Source organism: Carcharhinus amblyrhynchos, chromosome 11 (assembly GCF_965287045.1).
Source record: "Carcharhinus amblyrhynchos chromosome 11, sCarAmb.v2.hapA, whole genome shotgun sequence".
NCBI classification, from domain to species: Eukaryota; Metazoa; Chordata; class Chondrichthyes; order Carcharhiniformes; family Carcharhinidae; genus Carcharhinus; species Carcharhinus amblyrhynchos.
In genome coordinates, this window is record NC_137334.1 from 45353710 (window position 1) to 45374130 (window position 20421).

General features: G+C 42.0%; 1 protein-coding gene across 1 annotated transcript in view; it reads left to right on the forward strand.

Annotated features, from left to right (window-relative positions):
- Positions 1 to 20421, forward strand: part of dnah9l (dynein, axonemal, heavy polypeptide 9 like) — a 443144-nt gene that overhangs the window by 364128 nt on the left and 58595 nt on the right. The window contains exons 66-69 of the mRNA XM_080198977.1: positions 10890 to 11054; positions 12263 to 12403; positions 12496 to 12666; positions 14680 to 14802. Coding sequence (XP_080055103.1) covers positions 10890 to 11054; positions 12263 to 12403; positions 12496 to 12666; positions 14680 to 14802 — 600 coding nt within the window. The remainder of the gene's footprint in view (positions 1 to 10889; positions 11055 to 12262; positions 12404 to 12495; positions 12667 to 14679; positions 14803 to 20421) is intronic.

Sequence of the window (20421 nt, forward strand, 5' to 3'; positions counted from 1 at the left end):
CTGAAGATGGTTGGATGTTGGACACAACCCTGAGGAACATCTGCAGCAATGACCTGGCACTGAGATCTTTAGTTTCCAAACAACCTCAACCATCATCTTTTGTACTAGGCGTGAATCCAATCAGTGGAATGTTTTCCCTCTGATTCCATTGATTTTGGTTTTATTAGGACTCCTAAATACTACACTCAGTTAAACACACTTAGTTAAATGCTGCTTTGATGTCAAGACAGTCATTCTTACCTCATATCAGCTCTTTTGTGTATATTTGTGATCTGGAACTGAGGGCCCTGGCACAACCAAAACAGAGCAGCAGCGACCAGGTAATTGCTGTGTCAATGCCACTTGATAGCACTTTTAATGACATCTTCCATCACTTTTCTGATGATTGAGATTAGACTGATGGGCAGTTATTAGCCAGATTGGATTTGTCCTGCGTTCTGCAGACAAAAAATACCTGGGCATTTTCCACATTGCTAGGTAAATCACAGTGTTTAGTTGTAGTGGTGGGTCTAGTTCTGTGGCACAAGTTCTCCAACATTACAGAGTTTTAGGTCATGATTTTTCATTTCCCAATTTTAACTCTTAACTCTTCCCAATTTTAGAGTTAAGACATGTGATTGGTCTTAAGAAAGTACAGTCAGTGTAAGGGAGAAGTGTGGGAAAAATAGATTAAGAAAATGTCCAATGTGATAGAGGAAAGAAGAGTTTAACTGACAAAGAAGTAGTGGTGCAAGGTTAAAGAGAGTGGTAATGGGATGCGTAAAGAAACAAAAATTGTGTCCAGTGGAGGTGCGAACGTTAGAAACATATATAGTTGAACTGAAAGCACATGATGCAGCTGGAGACTGAGTACAGTGAGATCAAGTGCATAAATCCAGGAATTTGATAAGTGAGGGAGGCGATGTGGTTCTGGCTTTTTACAAAATAAGATGTGGTCCAAAAGGGAGCTAGAGACAGCAAGACCTGAGAGCTGAAAGCTAGAGGCCTTAAATTGGTGCACAGGAGATAATTGCTAAATTTAAGTATCTTAGAGATTTGAGAATGATATTAAATTTATAATGTAATGAGTTAAATTCCATATATAACAATGGATAATTATTATGTGACATTCTAAACTTGGAACTTAATTTATTAAATAAAAACAAGTTGTAGCTGGTGAAAACCTGTGCGATCCAAAACAAACACATCTGCAGTAAGTGCCTGTAGCTTGAGGAACATCAGCTTCATGTTGATGAGCTGGGTCCAGGTAAGTCAGAAAGCAAGTTGTGAGGAGGTCATAAATAATTATTGTATATAAAGGAAGAATGAGCCTGAAGCTAGTCTGTACCTTAAAACAGGTTTATTTCCAAATCACCAAAGCTAGACACTGAGTGAACTTATTTATGTACTTTTACATTGATTCCCTAACCCTTCCCCAATTGAGGACAGCTGTGCTTAATGACCAGTTTAAAGCATGTATTTCATTGCAACACAAATTCAACATCAACAGTGCAAAGTGATATCACTGAGTTAAGTAAGTGGGCAAAAATTGACAGGTGATGTATAATGTGGGAAAATGTGACATTGTATACATTGGCTGGAAGAATAGACAAGCAGAGTATTATTTATAAGTTCGTGCGTTCATAAGGAATAGAAGCAGAATTAGGCCATTCAGCCCATTGAATCTGCTCCGCCTTTCGATCAAGGCTGATTTGCTTCTCATCCCCATTTTCTTGCCTTCTCCCCAAAACCCTTCAATCCATTACCAGTTAAAAATCTGTCCAACTCTTCCTTAAATTTACTCACTGTCCCAACATCCACTGCACTTTGGCACAGCGAAATCCACAGATTCACAACCCTTTGGGAGAAGTAGTTTCTCCTCAACTCTGTTTTAAATTTGTTGCTCCTTACCTTAAGACTATAACCCCTCATCCTGGAATGCCCCACAAGAGGAAGCATGCACTCCACGTCTACTTTATCCATACCTTTTATCATATATATTTCAATTTGATCTCCCCTCATTGTTCTGAATTCCAAAGATTATAGGTCTAAACTGATCAATCTGTCTTCATATGATAAACCCCTCATCTCTGGAATCAATCTAGTGAATCTCCTCTGAACTGCCACTACATCTTTCCTCAAATAAGGGGACCAAAACTGTGCACAATACTCCAGGTGCACTCTCACCAGTGCCTTGTATAGTGCAACAATATTTCTTTATATTCTATTCCTTTAGCTATAAATAATCCATTCACTTTTTCTTTATTATCTGCTGTACCTGCTTGCTGGTTTACTGTGACCCATGAATGAGGACTCCCAGATCCCTTTGCACTGGAGTGTCCCAAAGTGTCTCCCAATTTAGACAAAAGTCGCCTTCCTATTTTTCTGACCAAAATGCATGACCTCACACTTATCCACGTTAATCTCTATCTGCCACATTTTGGCCCACTCTCCTAACCTATCTATATCCATTTGTAGAGTCCTTATTTCCTCATTGCAACTTACTGCCTCACCTATTTTTGTGTCATCTGCAAATTTAGCTATAGAGCCTTCTATCCCCATATCCAAGTCATTAATAGATTGTAAATAGCTGGGGCCCAAGGATCAAACCTTATGGTATTCCACTAATTACTTCTTGCCATCTAGACAAAAAAAATTATCTTGACTCTCTGTCCATCAGTCAGTCATCTGTCTAAGCTAATAAAGTACCCCTAATCAAATGTGATCTAACCTTGTGAATTAACCTTTTGTTCAGCACCTTATCAAACACCTTCTGGAAGTCCAGATACACTACATCTACAGGATCCCCATTATCCACTTTGTTTGTTACATCATCGAAGAACTCCAATAAATTAGTTAAACGTGATTTGCCCTTCATAAAAGCATGCTGACTCTGATGGATAGCGTTTTGACTTTCCAAATGTCCTACTGTTGCTTCCTTGATAATTGATACTAACAACAGGTGTTAAACTAACTGTAATTTCCCACATTTTGCCTCCCTCCATTTTTGAATAAGAGTGTTACAGTAGCATTTTTCCAATCCAGTGGAACCTTTCCCATGTCCAGGGAATTTTGGAATATTTATAACTGATGGATCCACTATCTCTGCCGCCAGTTCTTTTCATACTTTAGGATGTATGCTATCAGGGCCAGTGGACTTAACTGCCCTCCATCCCAATAGTTTGCTGAGTACCTTTTCCCTATTGATGTTGATTGTTCTAAGTTCTACCCTTTCTGTTACCTCCACCTTGCCCGTTCCTATAGAAATGGCACTGGTGTCCTCCGCCGTGAAAACTGAGGCAAAGTATTGATTTAGCATCTCTGCCATTTCAGTGTTTCCCACTATTAATTCTCTGGTTTCATTTTCCAAGGAACCATCATTTACTTTAGCGACTCTTCTCTTTTATATACTTATAGAAGCTTTGGCTATTCTTTTTGATATTTTGCACTAGTTTTATTTTGTAATTTACCCTAGCTCTTTTTATTACTTTTTTAGTATCCCTTTGTTTATGTTTGAACGTTTCCCAACCTTCCAGCCTGCCACTGGCCTTTACAATATGATATAGCTTAGTTGTTGCCTTTATATTGTCCTTGACCTCCTTGTTTAGCCAAGGTTGTTTCTTTCTCTCTCTCTTTCTTTCTCTCTCTCTCCCTCTCCCTCTTCTCCTCCTGTCTCTCTCCCTCTTCCCCCCCCCCCCTTTTTATCATCTTTCTTCCTCACTGGGATACATTTTAGTTGTGAGGATTTTACCATAGAATAAGTGGGAAACTAGTCAACTTACAGTATCTCCATTTTAGAAACAAGATCACCCTAACCTCTGTTAATAAACTGCAGTATGCTGAAAACCCTTGTCTATTGGCAAGGCTCGAATCTATTGTCAACACATGGAGGCAAGTGAAAAAATGGAATCAAGGCTAAATATCCAGAAGGCAAAGGTCCTCTGCCAGCCTGTTCTCCCTGACTGTCAAGATCTACTGGGAACCATTGGAAAATGATGATCATTTCTCATACCTTAGGAATCTCCTCTCAATGATGACCTCCATAAACGCAACATCACTGTGCCAGCATAGCCTTTGGCCTTTTGAAGAAAAGAGTGTTAAACGACAAAGACCCCAAACCCAGCACCAAATTCATGGTCTACAGGGTTGCAGTGCTACCTGCCCTCTTACATGTGTCAGAGACATGGACAAAATATAGCAGACAGTTTAAATCCTTGGAAAAATATCGCCAATGATGTATCCGTAAAAATCCTGCAAATCCAGGAATGACATTGCAATATCAGTGTTCTTTCTTAGCCCAACACTCCCAGTATCAAAGTGTGTATAATTAATTAAATATGTTGGACAGGCAACATTGATTGCAGGACTAACAAGCTGTCTACTCCAACCTTCATTAAGGCAGTGATTACCAGGAGGGCAGAGGAAACCATTCAGTGACATCCTCAAAGCCTTCTTGAAAAATGTAATATTCCCAATCATTTCTGGGCATCTCTTGCTCAAGACCACCCAAACTGGAGAAGAAGCATCCGCCAACCATTCTGAACAATTCCAATAGGCACAGGTGGAGACCAAGCAGAAGCAGCAGAAAGAGTGTACCAAAATCTATGCATACCATATACCCACTTCATCAAACACTACCTGCTCCACCTGTAGCAGAGTTTGCGAATCCAGGAATGGACCTTTTAGTCACTTCAGAACCCACAAGTTTGGAATTGAAGGAAGTCACCTCAGTTCCAAGGGACTGAAGTGACTTAAGAAGGAGAAGTCTATCTCTAAAAGTATTTCTGTTTTATTGTGCTTAAGTCCAAGATGGCAGATTTGAGATGTGAGTGCTTTTGGCTGTTCAGAAAATGTGGTTCTGAAGTGAACCAGTAATTCAGAAACTCAGAGTAGAGTTGTATGTCTAGCACTGTATCTGTATGAGTGAATTCTTGCCAACGTTTGTTTGCAGGGTAGGGTTAGACCTATGTAACTTGTAGGGTGTATGATATGTTTTGTACATAAATTTTTAAATCTTTCTTCCTCGTTCTGTTGAATGTTGGGAAAGAGCTGTTCTCCACAGCAACTCCCATTCTTCATACTCCAGTGGGTTTTTACTCCAGGTCTGCGTGCTCTGAAGCAATCTGTGTTTCTGTGTGTCATTATTGTACAAATTGTGTGCAGTTTTGGTCTCCTTTTCTGAGGAAGGATGTTCTTGCTCTCAAGCGACTGCAGCAACAGGGATGGCGGGACTGATGGATGAGGAGAGATTGACTAGGTTAGAATTGTGTTCACTAGAGTTCAGAGGAATGAGGGGGGAATCTCACAGAGAGTTATATAATTCTAACCAGTCTAGACAAGATAGATGCAGGAAGGATGTTCCCAATAGTGGAGGAGTCCAGAATCAGGGGTAACAGTCTGAGGATTCAGGATAGGCCATTTAGGACGAGGTGAAGAGATAATTCTTTGCCCAAAGAGTGGTGAGCCTGTGGAATTCATTGCCACAGGAAGTAGTTGATGTCAAAACATTGAATGCATTCAAGAGGCGGCTGAATATAGCACTTGGGGCAAATGGGATCAAAGGTTGTGGGGAAAAAAGCAGGATTAGGCAATTGAGTTGGATGATCAGCCACGATCTTAATGAATGAAGGAGCAGGTTCAAAGGGCCAAATGGCCTCCTCCTACTCCTATCTTCTATGTTTCAAAGTAAATGGCAAGCAGAAAATGAATGTTTGTGTATGGTTTTTAGATTGCAATTGTAAATTTGAGACTGAAGGGAGATCTGTTATAATTTGGTGGGAAAATAATTCAACTCAACAAAATACATCTAATTTGAATGTTTTTGAATTGTGCAAAAACATGGTAGCTGTTGATGAATTATTCAATGATTTTAAACCGGCCCCTTGGGAAAATGCTGCCTGCAATTATTTTTCTATGTGGGGTATTAAATCTGCGGAAGACTAATGAGTTTGAGAGTTCAGTATCCTTCAATATGAGAGTTTTTTTTGTGGCTGTCTTCAGGAAATAACTTTCCGAGTGGTTAGGCTTAATGCTACAATTTGGTGGTTTAGATCTCTTGTGACCTTTTGGTGGCATTAGTAAAACATTAATGTGGCTCTAGTGGAATGTGGTTGGGTTATTTCTATCAGTAGTTCTTGAACATTATCAAGCTAAAAGTCAGCAAAATATTATCACAGGTTCTTGTGCTCAAAAATCCATGGATACTGATGCTGATGTTACAAATATGAGGCTTATGCGATTGTTATCTTTTGAGACTGTCTTTAAATTGAGGATAAAATGACTGGGGTCATGTGACTTTTTCTGAAGTCTGTCTGACATCAGGTCAGGGTGATGTTATCATTAAAATTAAAGGGAGGCCTCTGTAAACCACGAGTGCAAGAATCCCAGCCTTGATTCCAGTCTTGCTGTGCCTGGAGGCAGGATTTAGAATTTCCTGTCTTTTCTAGGATTTTTGCCATGACAGAGAGCCTGTCCATCATCTTGAAAATCTGGGCCTCTGTATCCATTCTTTCATACCTTCCAGAATGTTAAAGACCCCTATCAGGTCACCTGTCAGTCTTTTTTCAAGAGAAATGAGAACTAGCTTGTCAGCCCTTTCCCTGCATTTACATTGACACATTTCTGGCATCTATAATCTATATCTCTTCAGGACTGCGTATCAGGTTACCAAAATTTGGTATCCAGTAACCCTTTATTTAAAAACTTATAAAGCAATGATCTTTTGCTTTAAGTAACCTGTACAGGGGTGTCAATGGTCACTTTTATAACAACCGTGGTAACCAGAGTAGATGTGTGCTGGTGATCTTGATAACAATACAGATTTGACTTTAGAGAGGAGAAATAGCTGCAGCCTCAAAAATAACTGCATGAAAGAGCTCGCAGTCAGAGACCTGGCAAGATTTGACAAAATTGGAATATGTTTAGGTCTCATCCAATCAGGGTTATCAATATGCTTCTCAACACAATTATTGTATGAAAAAACAAACAGAATCATCTTAAGTCATATATATAATTTTGTAAGCTTAAATTATATTAAAAATTGCCAGTATAGAATAAAGGAAATTTTATAAAATACTTCTCCTGTGCATGGAATTTTCAAAATACAGTTTTCAAAATAGTGATGTCTTGAGGAGTGTACATATAACAGAGCAGGAAGTGCTGGAAATCTTAAAACGTATTCTCGGACATTGTGAGAGCCTAGGGAGGAAATTACGAGTCCCGTACCAGAGATATTTGAATCATCGACAGTTATAGGCAAGGTGCCTGAAGATTGGAGGGTGACAAATGTTGTGCCTTTGTTTTAAAAGGGCTGCAGGGAAAAGCCTGCGAACTTCAGGCAACTGAGCCTGTCATCTATTGTGGGTAAGTTGTTGGAAGGTATTTTGAGAGACAAGAGCTACAGGCATTTAGAGACATAAGGACTGATTAGGAATAGTCAGCATGGCTTTGTGAATGGAAAATCGTGTCTAACAAATTTGATTGAGTTTTTTGAAGGGGTAACCAAGACGGTAGATGAGGGCAGTGCAGTTGATGTTGTCTACATGGACTTTAGCAAGGTCTTTGACAAGGTACCACATGGTAGGTTGTAGCTTAAGGTTAAATCTCACGGGATCCAGGGTGAGATAGCCAAATAGATACAGAATTGGTTTGACGACAGAAGACCGAGGGTTGTTTCTCAAACTACAGGCCTGTGACCAGCAGTGCGCCTCAGGGATTGGTGCTGGGCCCACTGTTATTTGTAATTTATGTTAATGATTTGGACAGAATGTAGTAGGCATGGTTGGTAAGTTTACAAATGACACCAAGATTGGCAGCATAGTAGACAGTGAAGAAGGTTATCTAGGATTGCAACGGGATCTTGATCAATTGGACCAGTGGGCTGACAAATGGCAAATGGAGTTTAATTTAGATAAATGCGAGGTGATAATTTTTGGTAGATTGAACCAGGGCAGGATTTACTCAGTTAATGGTAGGGCGCTGGGAGATTTATAGAACAAAAATATCTAGGGGTACATGTTCATTGCTTCTTGAAAGTGGAGTCACAGGTGGACAGAGTGGTGAAGAAGGCATTCGGCATGCTTGGTTTTATTAGTTAGAACATTGAATACAGCAGTTGGGACATCTTATTGAAGTTGTATAAGACAACTTGTAAAATAATGTGTGGATTTCAGCCAGGCTATGAGGTTAGCTTGCTAGAGTATGAACTACATGATGAATCCTACACCTGGTGCGAAGGGGGGTGGGTCGGGTCGGGAGGAGGACCTCCTCGTGAACCTGCTCCTGGCCTGGCAAGGCACACCATCAGTAGGTCCAGGCAGCGGGCAATCAACAGGGTCATCCATCCTGACTGCCACTCTACCGCGGCTATATTTGTGGCCAGGTATCCCTGGAGAGAGAGCACACAGTGTCCATGGGTGCAGTTGACGCCTTCCATGCCCACTGGGCACCATAGGGTCTGGAATGTATTATCGACCCTGATAATCACCTTTTGATTTGATGTTTTAATTTTCCTTTGTGATTTGATTTTTGGTTCAGGCTGTTCCCCCTCCTTTTGGGAAATTGCCCCTTTTAATTTGTCTCTAAGTTAATTTGAGTTTGTTTATTTGGTTGGTGTTGAAAGAGATATCTTGATGAGTCCTACACCTGGTGCGGGGGTGGGGGGGGGATGTCAAATGGAGGACCTCCTCGTAAACCTGCTCCTGGGGCTGGCATAGCATGCCATCAGTAGGTCCAGGCAGCAGGCAATTGACAGTCATCCATCCTGACTGTCTGCCCCTCTACTGCAGCTATATTCGAGGCCAGGTGTCCCTGGAGAGGGAGCATGCGGTGTCCACAGGCACAGTTGACACCTTCAATGCCTGCTGGGCATCGCAGGGGCTGGGATGTATTACTGACCTCGATAATCACATTTTAATTTGATGTCTTAAGTTTCCTTTCGAGTTTGTTTTTTGTTCTGGCTGTTCTCTCTCCTTTTGGGGAGCTGCCTCTTTTAATTTGTCCCTAAGTTAATTTTATTTTGTCTAATTTGTTGGTACCTGAAAAGAAGTACCTGATGAGTCTTAATTGATGGTTAAATCAGGGAGTCTCATGCTCCCCATAAAAGGCAGGTGTGTTAGTCTTCCAGCCTGCATTCAGCAGTGAGCAACTGGACAGCTAGCTATGTACAGATATATGGTGTAAATAAAGTAACTTGGTGATGGGACTTTTGCCTCCGTGGAGTTATTACAGATGCTACCAGGACTTGATGGTTTGAGTTATAAGGAGATTCTGGATAGACTGGGACTTTTTTCTCTGGAACGTAGGAGGCTTCGGACTGATCTTATAGAGGTCTATAAAATAATGAGGGACATAGATCAACTAGATAGTCCATATCTTTTCCCTAAGGTAGGAGTGTCTAAAACTAGAGGGCATAAGTTTAAGGTGAGAGGGAAGAGATACAAAAGGGTCCAGGGGGCAATTTTTTCACACAGAGGGGGTGAGTGTCTGGAACAAGCTGCCAGAGGTAGTAGTAGAGGTGGGTACAATTTTGTCTTTTAAAAAGCATTTAGACGGTTACATGAGTAAGATGGATATGGAAGGATATGGGCTAAACGCGGGAAATTGGGACTAGCCAAAGGTTTAAAAAAAGGGGCTGCATGGACAAGTTAAAGGGCCTGTTTCCATGCTGTAAATCTCTATGACCAAAATTGCACACACTGCCCTAAATGTGGTGTAATGAAGGTACTTTACAGATTTAGCACAACTTCCCTACTTTTCATTTCAGCCCTCCAGAAATAAAGCCTAGTGCTTACAGTGTTTTTTTATAATTGTCTTGCTAATCTATGACACATGATGTGGAGATGCCGGTATTGGACTGGGGTGGGCACAGTAAGAAGTCTCATAACACCAGGTTAAAGTCCAACAGGTTTATTTGGTGTCACAAGCTTTCAGAGCACTGTTCGCCACTCACCTGATGAAGGAACAGCACTCCAAAAGCTTGTGATACCAAATAAACCTGTTGGACTTTAACCTCGTGTTGTGAGACTTCTATCTGTGACACAACTTTTAGTAATTGATATACTTGTACTCCTAGATCCCTTTGTTCCTCTACTCTACCTAGATTTGCATCCTTCTAAGTAATAAGTGACCTTCCTATTCTTCCCACCAAAATATACCAGCTCACATTTACCTGTATTGAAGGGAGTAAGACTAGTTAGATAGCTCTTCCAAAGAGCTAACTAATCTCTGCTGAAGCAATGCTAAAATTCTGCTTCCTCTCCTGGCAGCATTATGTTTTGTCAGGGTCAGACCTTCATAGGAAGGGTATCCCTATCAGGAAATAAAAACATTCTGGTGAAACAGCTGGTGTAACATCAGTTACAGTATGCTGCACCTTTGGTTGTCCAAAGAGAAAAATCAGCCCACTTTGGCCAAAATCTTTCTTCAAATTACCTCCATTGGTAGGAGTTTCCCATTTCTTGAGTTTCAATTAATTACTCATTACGCATAACCCAAGATTATGAAAAAAGACACAGATGTTTTACAGACGTGAGTTGTGTCTCAAGTGTATAAGTCTGGTGTAGTATAATATATTTGCAATACCACTTTGCATGAATATGAACTGAACACATTAAGGAATGAAGTATCTTGTATATTTAATACATTTTAGCTGCTTTGCTATCTCAATGAATCGACCTTTTCTGTATAATTTCTATATAATGTGTATAAGTTTTACTGCATCTATAAAAGTGATTTAACACTCAAATAGTTATAATGAATGTCCTCAAGTAGAACATTTGGTTAGTGCTATAAATCTGGAACCACTAGACTTGTATTCCTATTACTTAGATACCCACCACTGTGATGAAAAAGGCTATGTTACCACTCTGGTTATTAAAAACAGCATCAGAGATGTAATTTAATTTTCCTAGTCTGAACTCACCAAGCAACAGAATGATTTCAAAATTGAACTAAAGCTACTTGAGGATGAGCTTTTAACTCGACTTTCAGCTGCAGACTGGAATTTTTTGGGAGATGCATTATTGGTGGAAAAACTTGAAACCACAAAGCACACAGCAGCTGAAATAGAAATGAAGGTATGAAAAAGCAAGCACACATATTGTCTTAAGCATCTTGTTGAATGTCTCTCCTGTGCCACTAGCAACTCACTGTTTCTTAGAAAAGGATGGTGAATGATCCACCGTCGTACACTTACAAATGTTACTGCTACTGACTCTTACATTTTCACTTTCTACACACGTTCAAGAGACTCCTAACTTGTTCTTCAGAAACGTGGCATTGTATTTGAACCTGAACTGAGCTTCTGACACCAGAACCTTTCCATCACAAAGATTTACCTTTGCAAACATCTCTTGGCCCATTTGTCACTGAAACTTTAAGCATGTAATTGTCACCACCAAACGTAATTTTCCAATATTATCCTAGTTCCAGCCACTTTAGTTCATTCAAACTCTGCTGTCCATAACCTATTCTATCCCAATTCTGCTCATTCATCACTTGGGTCCTTACTGACGGACATGGGTTCCTGTTTCCCCAGTACCTCAAACTTAACGTTCTTATCTTGGTACTTAAATTCATTCATACTCCTGATTCCTCCCTATGTTGTAACCTTCTCCAACGCTACAGTCACCTTCCTTGAACTCTGTTCCTCTGAATGTAACTTCTTGTGTATCCATGCTTCCCTATGCCCTATATGTAATAGTTGTTTCTTCAGCTGCCTGAGGCCATTCTCTAAATCACTTGAGCTCTCTACTACATTCTCTTACTGAAAACCTTCTTGAATTCCTTTTCTCTTGAGCAGGTTTTTGGTCACCCCTCCGTATATTTCCTTCTTTGATCTATTGTATACCATTTATATGATCTTGCCAAGGTGAAGTGCTGTGGGAAGCAATAAGTAGAAGATATTGCTGTATTTCTAATGTATATATTGAGGGTATAATATTTATTTAATAAGAACTAAAACTTGTTGCCACTTCAAATGTCCATGAGATCTGTGGCACAAAATGCCACATATAACACATGAGAAGCTTCTTGATATGAGACATAACAAAACCGTTCTTGCTCTTGATTGATATGCAACAACCTCGGCTGGATGTGCATTGGTGGAATTTCACTAAGAGCAGAACCTGAGTCAGCTGTGATGTACTGTTGTGGATTCGCTATCCAGGATTGCACATGATACCCATCGGACCATACTCAAAATAGGGTTCATGTTATTGGGAGGGAGAATTATTTTTAATTGTTATTTAACATCCCATCATAATTGTTGCTATCTTTTGTGTAGGTACTTGAAGCAAAAGTTAATGAAGTGAAGATCAATGAAGCTCGTGAACACTATCGTCCAGCAGCTGTCAGAGCTTCTCTGCTGTACTTTATCATGAGTGACCTTAATATGATCAATCCTATGTATCGATTTTCACTCAAGGTTGTCATTCAATTTGCTGCAGTATTTGTACACAGATTTTTCACAATTAAAATAGCAATAAATGAACAGCTAGCAATTTATCTTATCTTTAGGCATTTGCGGCTGTATTTCACAAAGCTGTACAACAAGCTGAAGTGTCTGATGATGTGAGAGTGAGGGTATCTAATCTCATTGATGAGATAACGTATTCAACGTTCATCTACATTAACCGTGGACTGTTTGAAAGGGATAAACTTACCTTTTCAGCTCAAATGACCTTTCAGGTATGAACATGAACTACTTCATTAGTTCATGGAATCATAGAATCTTACTGTGCAGAAGAGACCTTTCAGCCCATCGAGTCTACACTGGCACATGTGAAACACTTGAACTCCCACCTAATCCCATCTATCAGCACTTGGCCCATAGCCTTGAATGTTATGATGTGCCAAGCGTTCATCCAGGTACTTTTTAAAGGATGTGAGGCAACCTGCCTCTACTGCCCTCCCAAGCAGCGCATTCCAGTCTCTCACCACTCTTTGGATAAGAAAGCTTTTCCTCACATCCTCCTGAAACTCAGGCCCCTCATCTTGAACCTATGTCCTCTCATGACTGATCCTTCAACTAAGGGGACAGCTGCTCCCTATCCACTCTGTTCACTGCACCCATAATCTTGTACACCCCAATCAGAAGAACAAAGAAAATTACAGCACAGGAACAGGCTCTTCAGCCCTCTAAGCCTGCACCAACCATGCTGCCCGACTTAACTAAAACCCCCTACTCTTCCGGGGACCGTATCCCTCTTTTCCCATCTTATTCATGTACTTGTTAAGACGTTCCTTAAAAGTCACTACTGTATCCGCTTGCACTATCTCCCCTGGCAATGTTCTTTGCACCACTACTCTCTGTGTAAAAAATCTCCACTCAGTCTTCTCTGTTCCAACAAAAACAACCCAAGCCTATCCAATCTCCCTTCATAGCTTAAATGTTCCATCCCAGGAAGCATCCTGGTGAATCTCCTCTGCAACCCTTCAGTGCAATCACATCCTTTCTATAATGTGGCGATCAGAACTGCACAGTATTCTAGCTGTAGCCTCATCAAAGTTCTATACAACTCCAACATGACTTTTCTGCTATTGTAATTTATACCTCAATTAATAAAGGAAAGTTTCTCATATGCTTTTTCACCACCCTACCATCTTCAGAGACCTGTGGACAAATGTGCCAGGGTCCCTTTGTTCACAGAACTTCCTTGTCACATTTCTCCTTCCAAAATGTATCACCTCACACTTTGCAGGATTAAATTCCATCTGCCACTAATCTGCCCATTGGACCATTCCGTCTTATTGTAGCCCAAGACACTCAGCCTCATTATTAACCACCCAGCCAATCATCGTGTCATCAGCAAACTTATTAATTCTAACCCTCTCAATATAGCCATCTATGTTGCTTATATAAATTATGAATAATAGCGGGAGGGTTCCCAAAACAGATCCCTATGGTATGCCACTGGACACTGGCTTCCAGTCACTGAAATAGTGTTCTGTCATTCCCTCTGTCTCTTACAACTGAGTCAATTTTGAATCCATTTTATTAAATTGCCCTGTATCCCATTTGCATTTACTTTCTTTACAAGTCTCCCATGTGGGACCTTGTCAAAGGCTTTGCTGAAACCTATATAAACTACATCAAATGGGCTACCCTCATCTATACACCTGGTCACCTCCTCAAAAAATACAATCAAATAGTCATAGCATTTCTGTCTCATAGCACCAGGGACCCAGTCTCTATTCTGGTCTTCGTTGATTCTGTGTGTGGAATTTGCACATTGTCTTCGTACCATTGTGGGTTCCCTCCGGGTGCTCTGATGTCTTCCCACACTCTAAAGATGTGCAGATTATATGGATTGGCTAAATTGCCTCTTAGTGTCCCAGGATGTGTGGGTTATGGGGATCAGTGGGGTAAATATGTGGGGTTATGCAGATAGGGCCTGAATAGGATGCTCTGTTGGAGAGCCGGTGCAGACTTGATGGGCCAAATAGCCTCCTTTTGCATCGTAGGGATTTTATGATTAGTTGGGGTATAATATTTTTACAAATAAAAATTAATGATATATAACAAACTCTATGGCTAAGTTTTGATATTTGTTTAGTTTTGATGTTCTCAAAACTAAACAAATAGTTTTATTTGTTTAGCATATATTAAGCATTAGGAAATATATTAACCGTGTGTGCATGAATATTAAATGTCAATTCATGCCAAAATTATAATATGAGTATCCAATTTTCCCTGTATAGATTTTACTTTTGGAAAAGGAAATAGATGCTCATGAACTTGACTTCTTACTCAGATTTAATATTGACCATAATTACAATAGCCCTGTCGACTTCCTGTCAAACACAGCATGGAGTGCAATAAAGGTTTGTATTTGCATCTAGCAGGTTTGTTTTTATAGGGTGAAACCAGTCTATGATATATAAAGCTTTTGAGGGAATTTAGTCATGAGTCCCTTCATGTATTTGATTAGCATAGTTTGAGTTTATTTGTTGAAGTATAGTTGTCAACTTTAAAAAGTGACTCACTCTACTTTTTGAGATATTGTGCCTGCTGTTTGACACCTTGTGCTACATGCCATTCCTGAGTCAAGAGAACCACCTTCTCAGAGGACTTTACAAGTTCTACTACTCAACAAGACAGGATAGTGTATAGGATACATGAAGAACAATCCATCAGAAGTTACCCTCCAACTCAACTTGGAAAAGCACAGTGATGAGATGCTAATTTGGATTAGAACTTGGGCCGGAGATGAAGGGGTTGGACTATGAAGAGAGGCTGAATAGACTGGGTTTGTACTCGTTGGAGTTTAGAAGGATGAGGGGGGATCTTATAGAGACGTATAAGATAATGAAGGGGATGGATAGGGTAGAGGTAGAGAGATTCTTCCCAGTTAGAAAGGACAGCAGGACTTGAGGGCACAGCCTCAAGATAAGGCGGGGGGGTGGGGGGTGCCGTTTAGAACGGAGTTGAGGAGGAACTTCTTCACTCAAAGGGTGGTGAATCTCTGGAATTCTCTGCCCGTTGATGTGGTGGAGGCTACCTCGCTAAATATATTTAAGACACGGATAGATAGGTTTTTGGTAGGCAAGGGAATTAAGGGTTATGGGGAGAAAGCGGGAAAGTGGAACTGAGCCACTTCAGATCAGCCATGATCTTATTGAATGGCGGGGCAGGCTCAAAGGGCTAGATGGCCTACTCCTGCTCCTATTTCTTATGTTCTTATGTTCTTATTATGTTCTGTGGGCTGTGAAGGCAGGCTGGGCAGAATACATACTTTTGTGCTCAGTAACTTATTGAATTGCATTAAAAAAGATTGGAACAAAAATTCATCCTCCCCTCTCCTCACACATTCTCCATGCCTATCTATGCCAACCAATGCCATCTCATTCCCCTCTTACTCAACCTATGGCCCCTCAAATGCCCTATTCCCTCAGGTGCAATAGCACTTTATAGCCGCTAATTCAACTTAGTGCTAACTCTTGCTAACCCATGCCCCTACTCACCATCTTTTCCCCTTGCTCTCTTTGACAGCTTTGACAGTTATTTGATAACATTGACACTTCCAGTGAGTTCATGCAGTTTTTAAACACAATCATGTTTGCTTTTAACAATCCATTACCTCTCCTAAAGGGTGTTTCATCTCTCCCAAAACATCCCAGGACCATATCCTTATCTCTCCAAAAGGGTTCCAAATGAATCCATCAAGTTTAGATCAGCTCTTACCTGGTCTACTCTGTACACTCTGGGTTTGATGTGGGTATCCTGGTGTTGTCAGACTTTTCACTCTGGGTTTCACATTTCTTTGGAATTTTAGCCCTGACATACTCCTTTGTGGCCAAATTCTGGGCCAAACTCAAAAGCAGTTAGATTTGGATATTTATTATATTTATTTTCACAAATAATGAGTGTAATTTTATGGCCCCATTGCGCCCATGCAGCGGGAATAAGTCATAAAATCGGGCATGATGTGACTAGCAGGAATGGTGCCTGTTTTCGCGCCCATTTCCATTTACCAAGGAAAAAAATCAGTGCTGGCATCTGGGTCCACAACTGCATGGTGAGTAAGGGAGCAGTAAATACTCATGTAGGGTCCCAGAGTGGGGGTCGGGGAGTGAATTTTCCTGGGTTCTGGGGATGCCATGACAGATGCTGTAAGTTGCTGTCAATGCATGCCACCCACTGTAGCCAGTGAATTATTTGAGTACCTTGATTTTCACAGTAGTAGCACACTGAGGGGCCTCCCCCACTGACATCAACACGGAGGGTCCCTCCAGCGACCATCGAGGTAAGTACATTCCCATTAGAAGCTAATCAGAGACAAATTGTTCACAGATTTGGGGTGAAATAACATTTATTGGTTCCAATAAAAGTGCCTTCAAAAATAATAATACAAAAACATGTGAACGGGAGACTTGCCTAAATTTTCTATCTAACTAGTGTTGCCCTTCACCCGTGCCTCCAGAGAACGCTCCTAGAGTTCTCCTGGGACAAAAGAATGCATTGGGTTGCTGCTGTGGTTCTGAATCTCTCACTTATGAAGGGTGGTCAGGCATTGGTGTGCCTTTGCACCCAGTTGGTGATCTTCCATTTTCAGACCCTGCAGCGATACCTCTATGTTGAGCCCCCTCCTTGATGGTGTGACCTGGTGACGTATTTCTTCTGCCAGGTGCATGGTCTGAACTGTGACGTGCGGCACCTGTTCACAGACCTGAGCGGCCTTTTTGGCTCCTTACAGGCATTGCCATCTTTTACCAGGACCTTCTGAAATGCTGGGACATGCCTCATGCCACAGCTCTCCCCTATCTGGCATAGCGACTGTTGTTCAGAAGCCATTGCTCAGGAATCTGCTCCTCCATCAGTATAATTTTGGGTGGCTAGCAGACGGGAGGGCTGTGGCTGTTGGGATGACGAAGGTCGGGGACATGCTGGATGGCAAAGGCGTGGGCTGGATAACACCTCAAGCCGAGCGCGGATGTTGACGTTCAGCTTGCGGCCAATGCCATCTGTGACCTTAGAAAGGTCGTGCTCGGACCTGACATCATACATGGTCTCTCGGAGGCGCAACTGTGTGGCACGATCCCACCCAAGCGTACCCCTACTCGGACAGAATTTCACATTGGTCCCAAGTCCAGACTTTCTTTCCCGTGCCAGGTGCCCCACAGTTTGAGCCACCTCATGGGAATGCCTTCTGTGCCCTTTGCCGATGCACAGACGGGTTTCCTGCTGCACACCTTCCACTACCATATCCTTACCCGTTGCCTGGACACACCTTGGTGTGCCATGTTGCTGTCCCCAGTTGAGATCCCTCTATGACGGATCCTCCCCAGTACACAAGGGATCTGGGGTGGAGGTGAGTGCATGCAGCAGTTCAATGCAACTGTAAATTGTACCAATTCACAGACTCCCAAGAAACCTCCCCTTTTTGCAGTCTTGTGGAGTCTGACAACCACATTTATATTCACTGTTTTAGGCTGCACTCCCTTTTTTGTTACCTCAAAAACCTTTTATTGATGTTTTGTTTGCACTTCAGTCTTATGCTCCTCAATTACAGGCACTCAGTGTGGAGGACCTCCCTGTGAACCTGTTCCTGGGCTTAAAGAGTACCAGACAGTGGGCAGCCAAAGGGGTTGTCCAACCTGACTGTCAGTCCTGCTACCACGGCTACATTCATGGCCAGGCATGCGGACTCTATGGGAACCATTGAGGCCTTCTGTGCCTGTTGGACCCTGCGGGGACTGGGGGGTATTATTGACCCTTTTAATCCTATTTTGATTTGATGTTTTAAGTTTCCTTTAAACTTTGGCATATTTAACTTTGGGTGGTTCCCCCCCTTTTACTTTGTCCCTGAGTTTAAAGATGCCAAAAAAGATACATTCACCCATGCCATCTTAGTGCCGCTACAATTTCTTAACTTTACATGACCTACCATGTTTCGGTATCTCCTCAGGATGTACATTGGAGGTGGAGGCAGCCAGCTGCCTTCCCTGGCCTATGATGCCCTCGGCGATCGTCCCTTTGATAGCCTGGACCTTGAGGGCCCTGACCGGCTTCCAGGTGTAGGGACATATCCACGACACCCTCTTCATCTCCCTGCCCTGAGATGCACTGGTGTCTAAATGGGGGGAGTCAGAAAGTGTAGTCACAGCTGCAGTCTCCTGGGTGGAAGGCTCCAGCAGGGGTTCATGGCCTTTCTCCTCCCTTGGAGTTCCTGTGGGCCTCTGGGTCACTCCATAGGACAGTGGTGCTTCTGCAGTGAGCTCCAGAAGCTCTTGTATCACCTGGCCCTGCCAGTCCTGGAGGGCAAAGAACAAAGAAAATTACAGCACAGGAACATTTATTTAGATGTCTAGAAGGCCTTTGACACATGCTGCATAGGAGACTGTTAACTAAGTTCAGTGTCCATGGTGTTATGGGTAAGATCCTGGCATGGATAGAGGATTGGCTGACTGGCAGAAGATGAAGAGTGGGGATAAAGATTTTTTCAGGATGGCAATCGGTGACTAGTGGTGTGCCTCAGGTGTTGGTGCTGGGACCACAATATACATTAATGATTTGGAGAAGGAACTGAAGGCACTGTTACTAAGTTTGCAGATGATACAAAGATATGTAGAGGGACAGGTAGTATTGAGGAAGCAGGGTGGGCTGCAGAAGAACTTGGATAGGTTAGGAGAATGGTCAAAGAAGTGGCAGATGGGATACAATGTGGAATTGTGTGAGGTTATGTACTTTGGAAGGAGGAATGGAGGCAAAGGCTATTTTCTAAATGGGAAAATGCTTAGGAAATCAGAAACACAAAGGGACTTAGGAGTTAAGGCAAATGCAATGTTAGCATTCATGTCAAGAGGGCTAGAATAAAAGAGTAGGGATGTAGTTCTGAGGTTGTACTAGGCTCTGGTCAGACCCCATTTGTAGTATTGTGAGCAGTTTTGGGCCCCATATCTAAGGAAGGATGTGCTGGGCTCAGAAAGGGTCCAGAAGAGGTTCACAAAATGATCCCTGGAATGAAGAGCTTGTCGTATGAAGAATGGTTGAAGATTCTGGGTCTGTACTTGTTAGAGTTTAGAAGGATGAGGGGAGATCTTCTTGAAACTTACAGGATACTGTGAGGCCTGGATAGAGTGGACATGGAGAGAATGATTCCACTAGAAGGAAAAACTAGAACCAGAGGGCACAACCTCAGGCTAAAGTGACGATCCTTTAAAACAGAGATGAGGAGGAATTTCTTCAGCCAGAGAGTGGTGAATATGCGGAACGCTTTACTGCAGAAGGCTGTGGAGGCCATTGAGTGTCTTTAAGACAGAGATAGATAGGTTCTTGATTAATAAGGGAATCAGGAGTTATGGGGATGAGAAAAATATCAGCCATGATTGAATAGCAGAGCAGACTTAAAGGGCCAAGTGGCCTAATTCTGCTCCTATGTCTTATGGTCTTATGATTTAACAGGCCCTTCGGCTCTCCAAACCTGCACCGACCATGCTGTCCAACTGAACTAAAACCCCTTACTCTTCCAGGGTCCATATCCCTCTATTCCCATCCTATTCATTATTTGTCAAGAGCCCTTAAAAGTCACTGTCATATCTGCTTCACTACCTCCCCCCAGGAGCGACCCACCACCGTCTGTGTAAAAAAAAAACTTGCCCCATGCATCTCCTTTAAACCTTGTCCCTCCCACCTTAAACCTGTGCCCCCCAGTAATTGATTCTTCCACTCTGGGAAAAATATTCTGACTATCCACTCTGTGCATGCCCCTCATAATCTTGTAGACTTCTATCAGGTCGGCCCTCGACCTCCAGTGTGAGAACGAATCAAATTTCACCAATCTCTCCTCATAGCTAATGCCCTCCATACCAGGCAGAAGTGATGACTACTGGCTGGATTAAAGTGGTGCCTGCTCTGCGCCCTTGCGAATGTAATCTTGATGTGTTCCAGCTGGAATCGGCAGCCAACGCAGAAATTAAATCAAAACAGATTGCCGCTGTGCT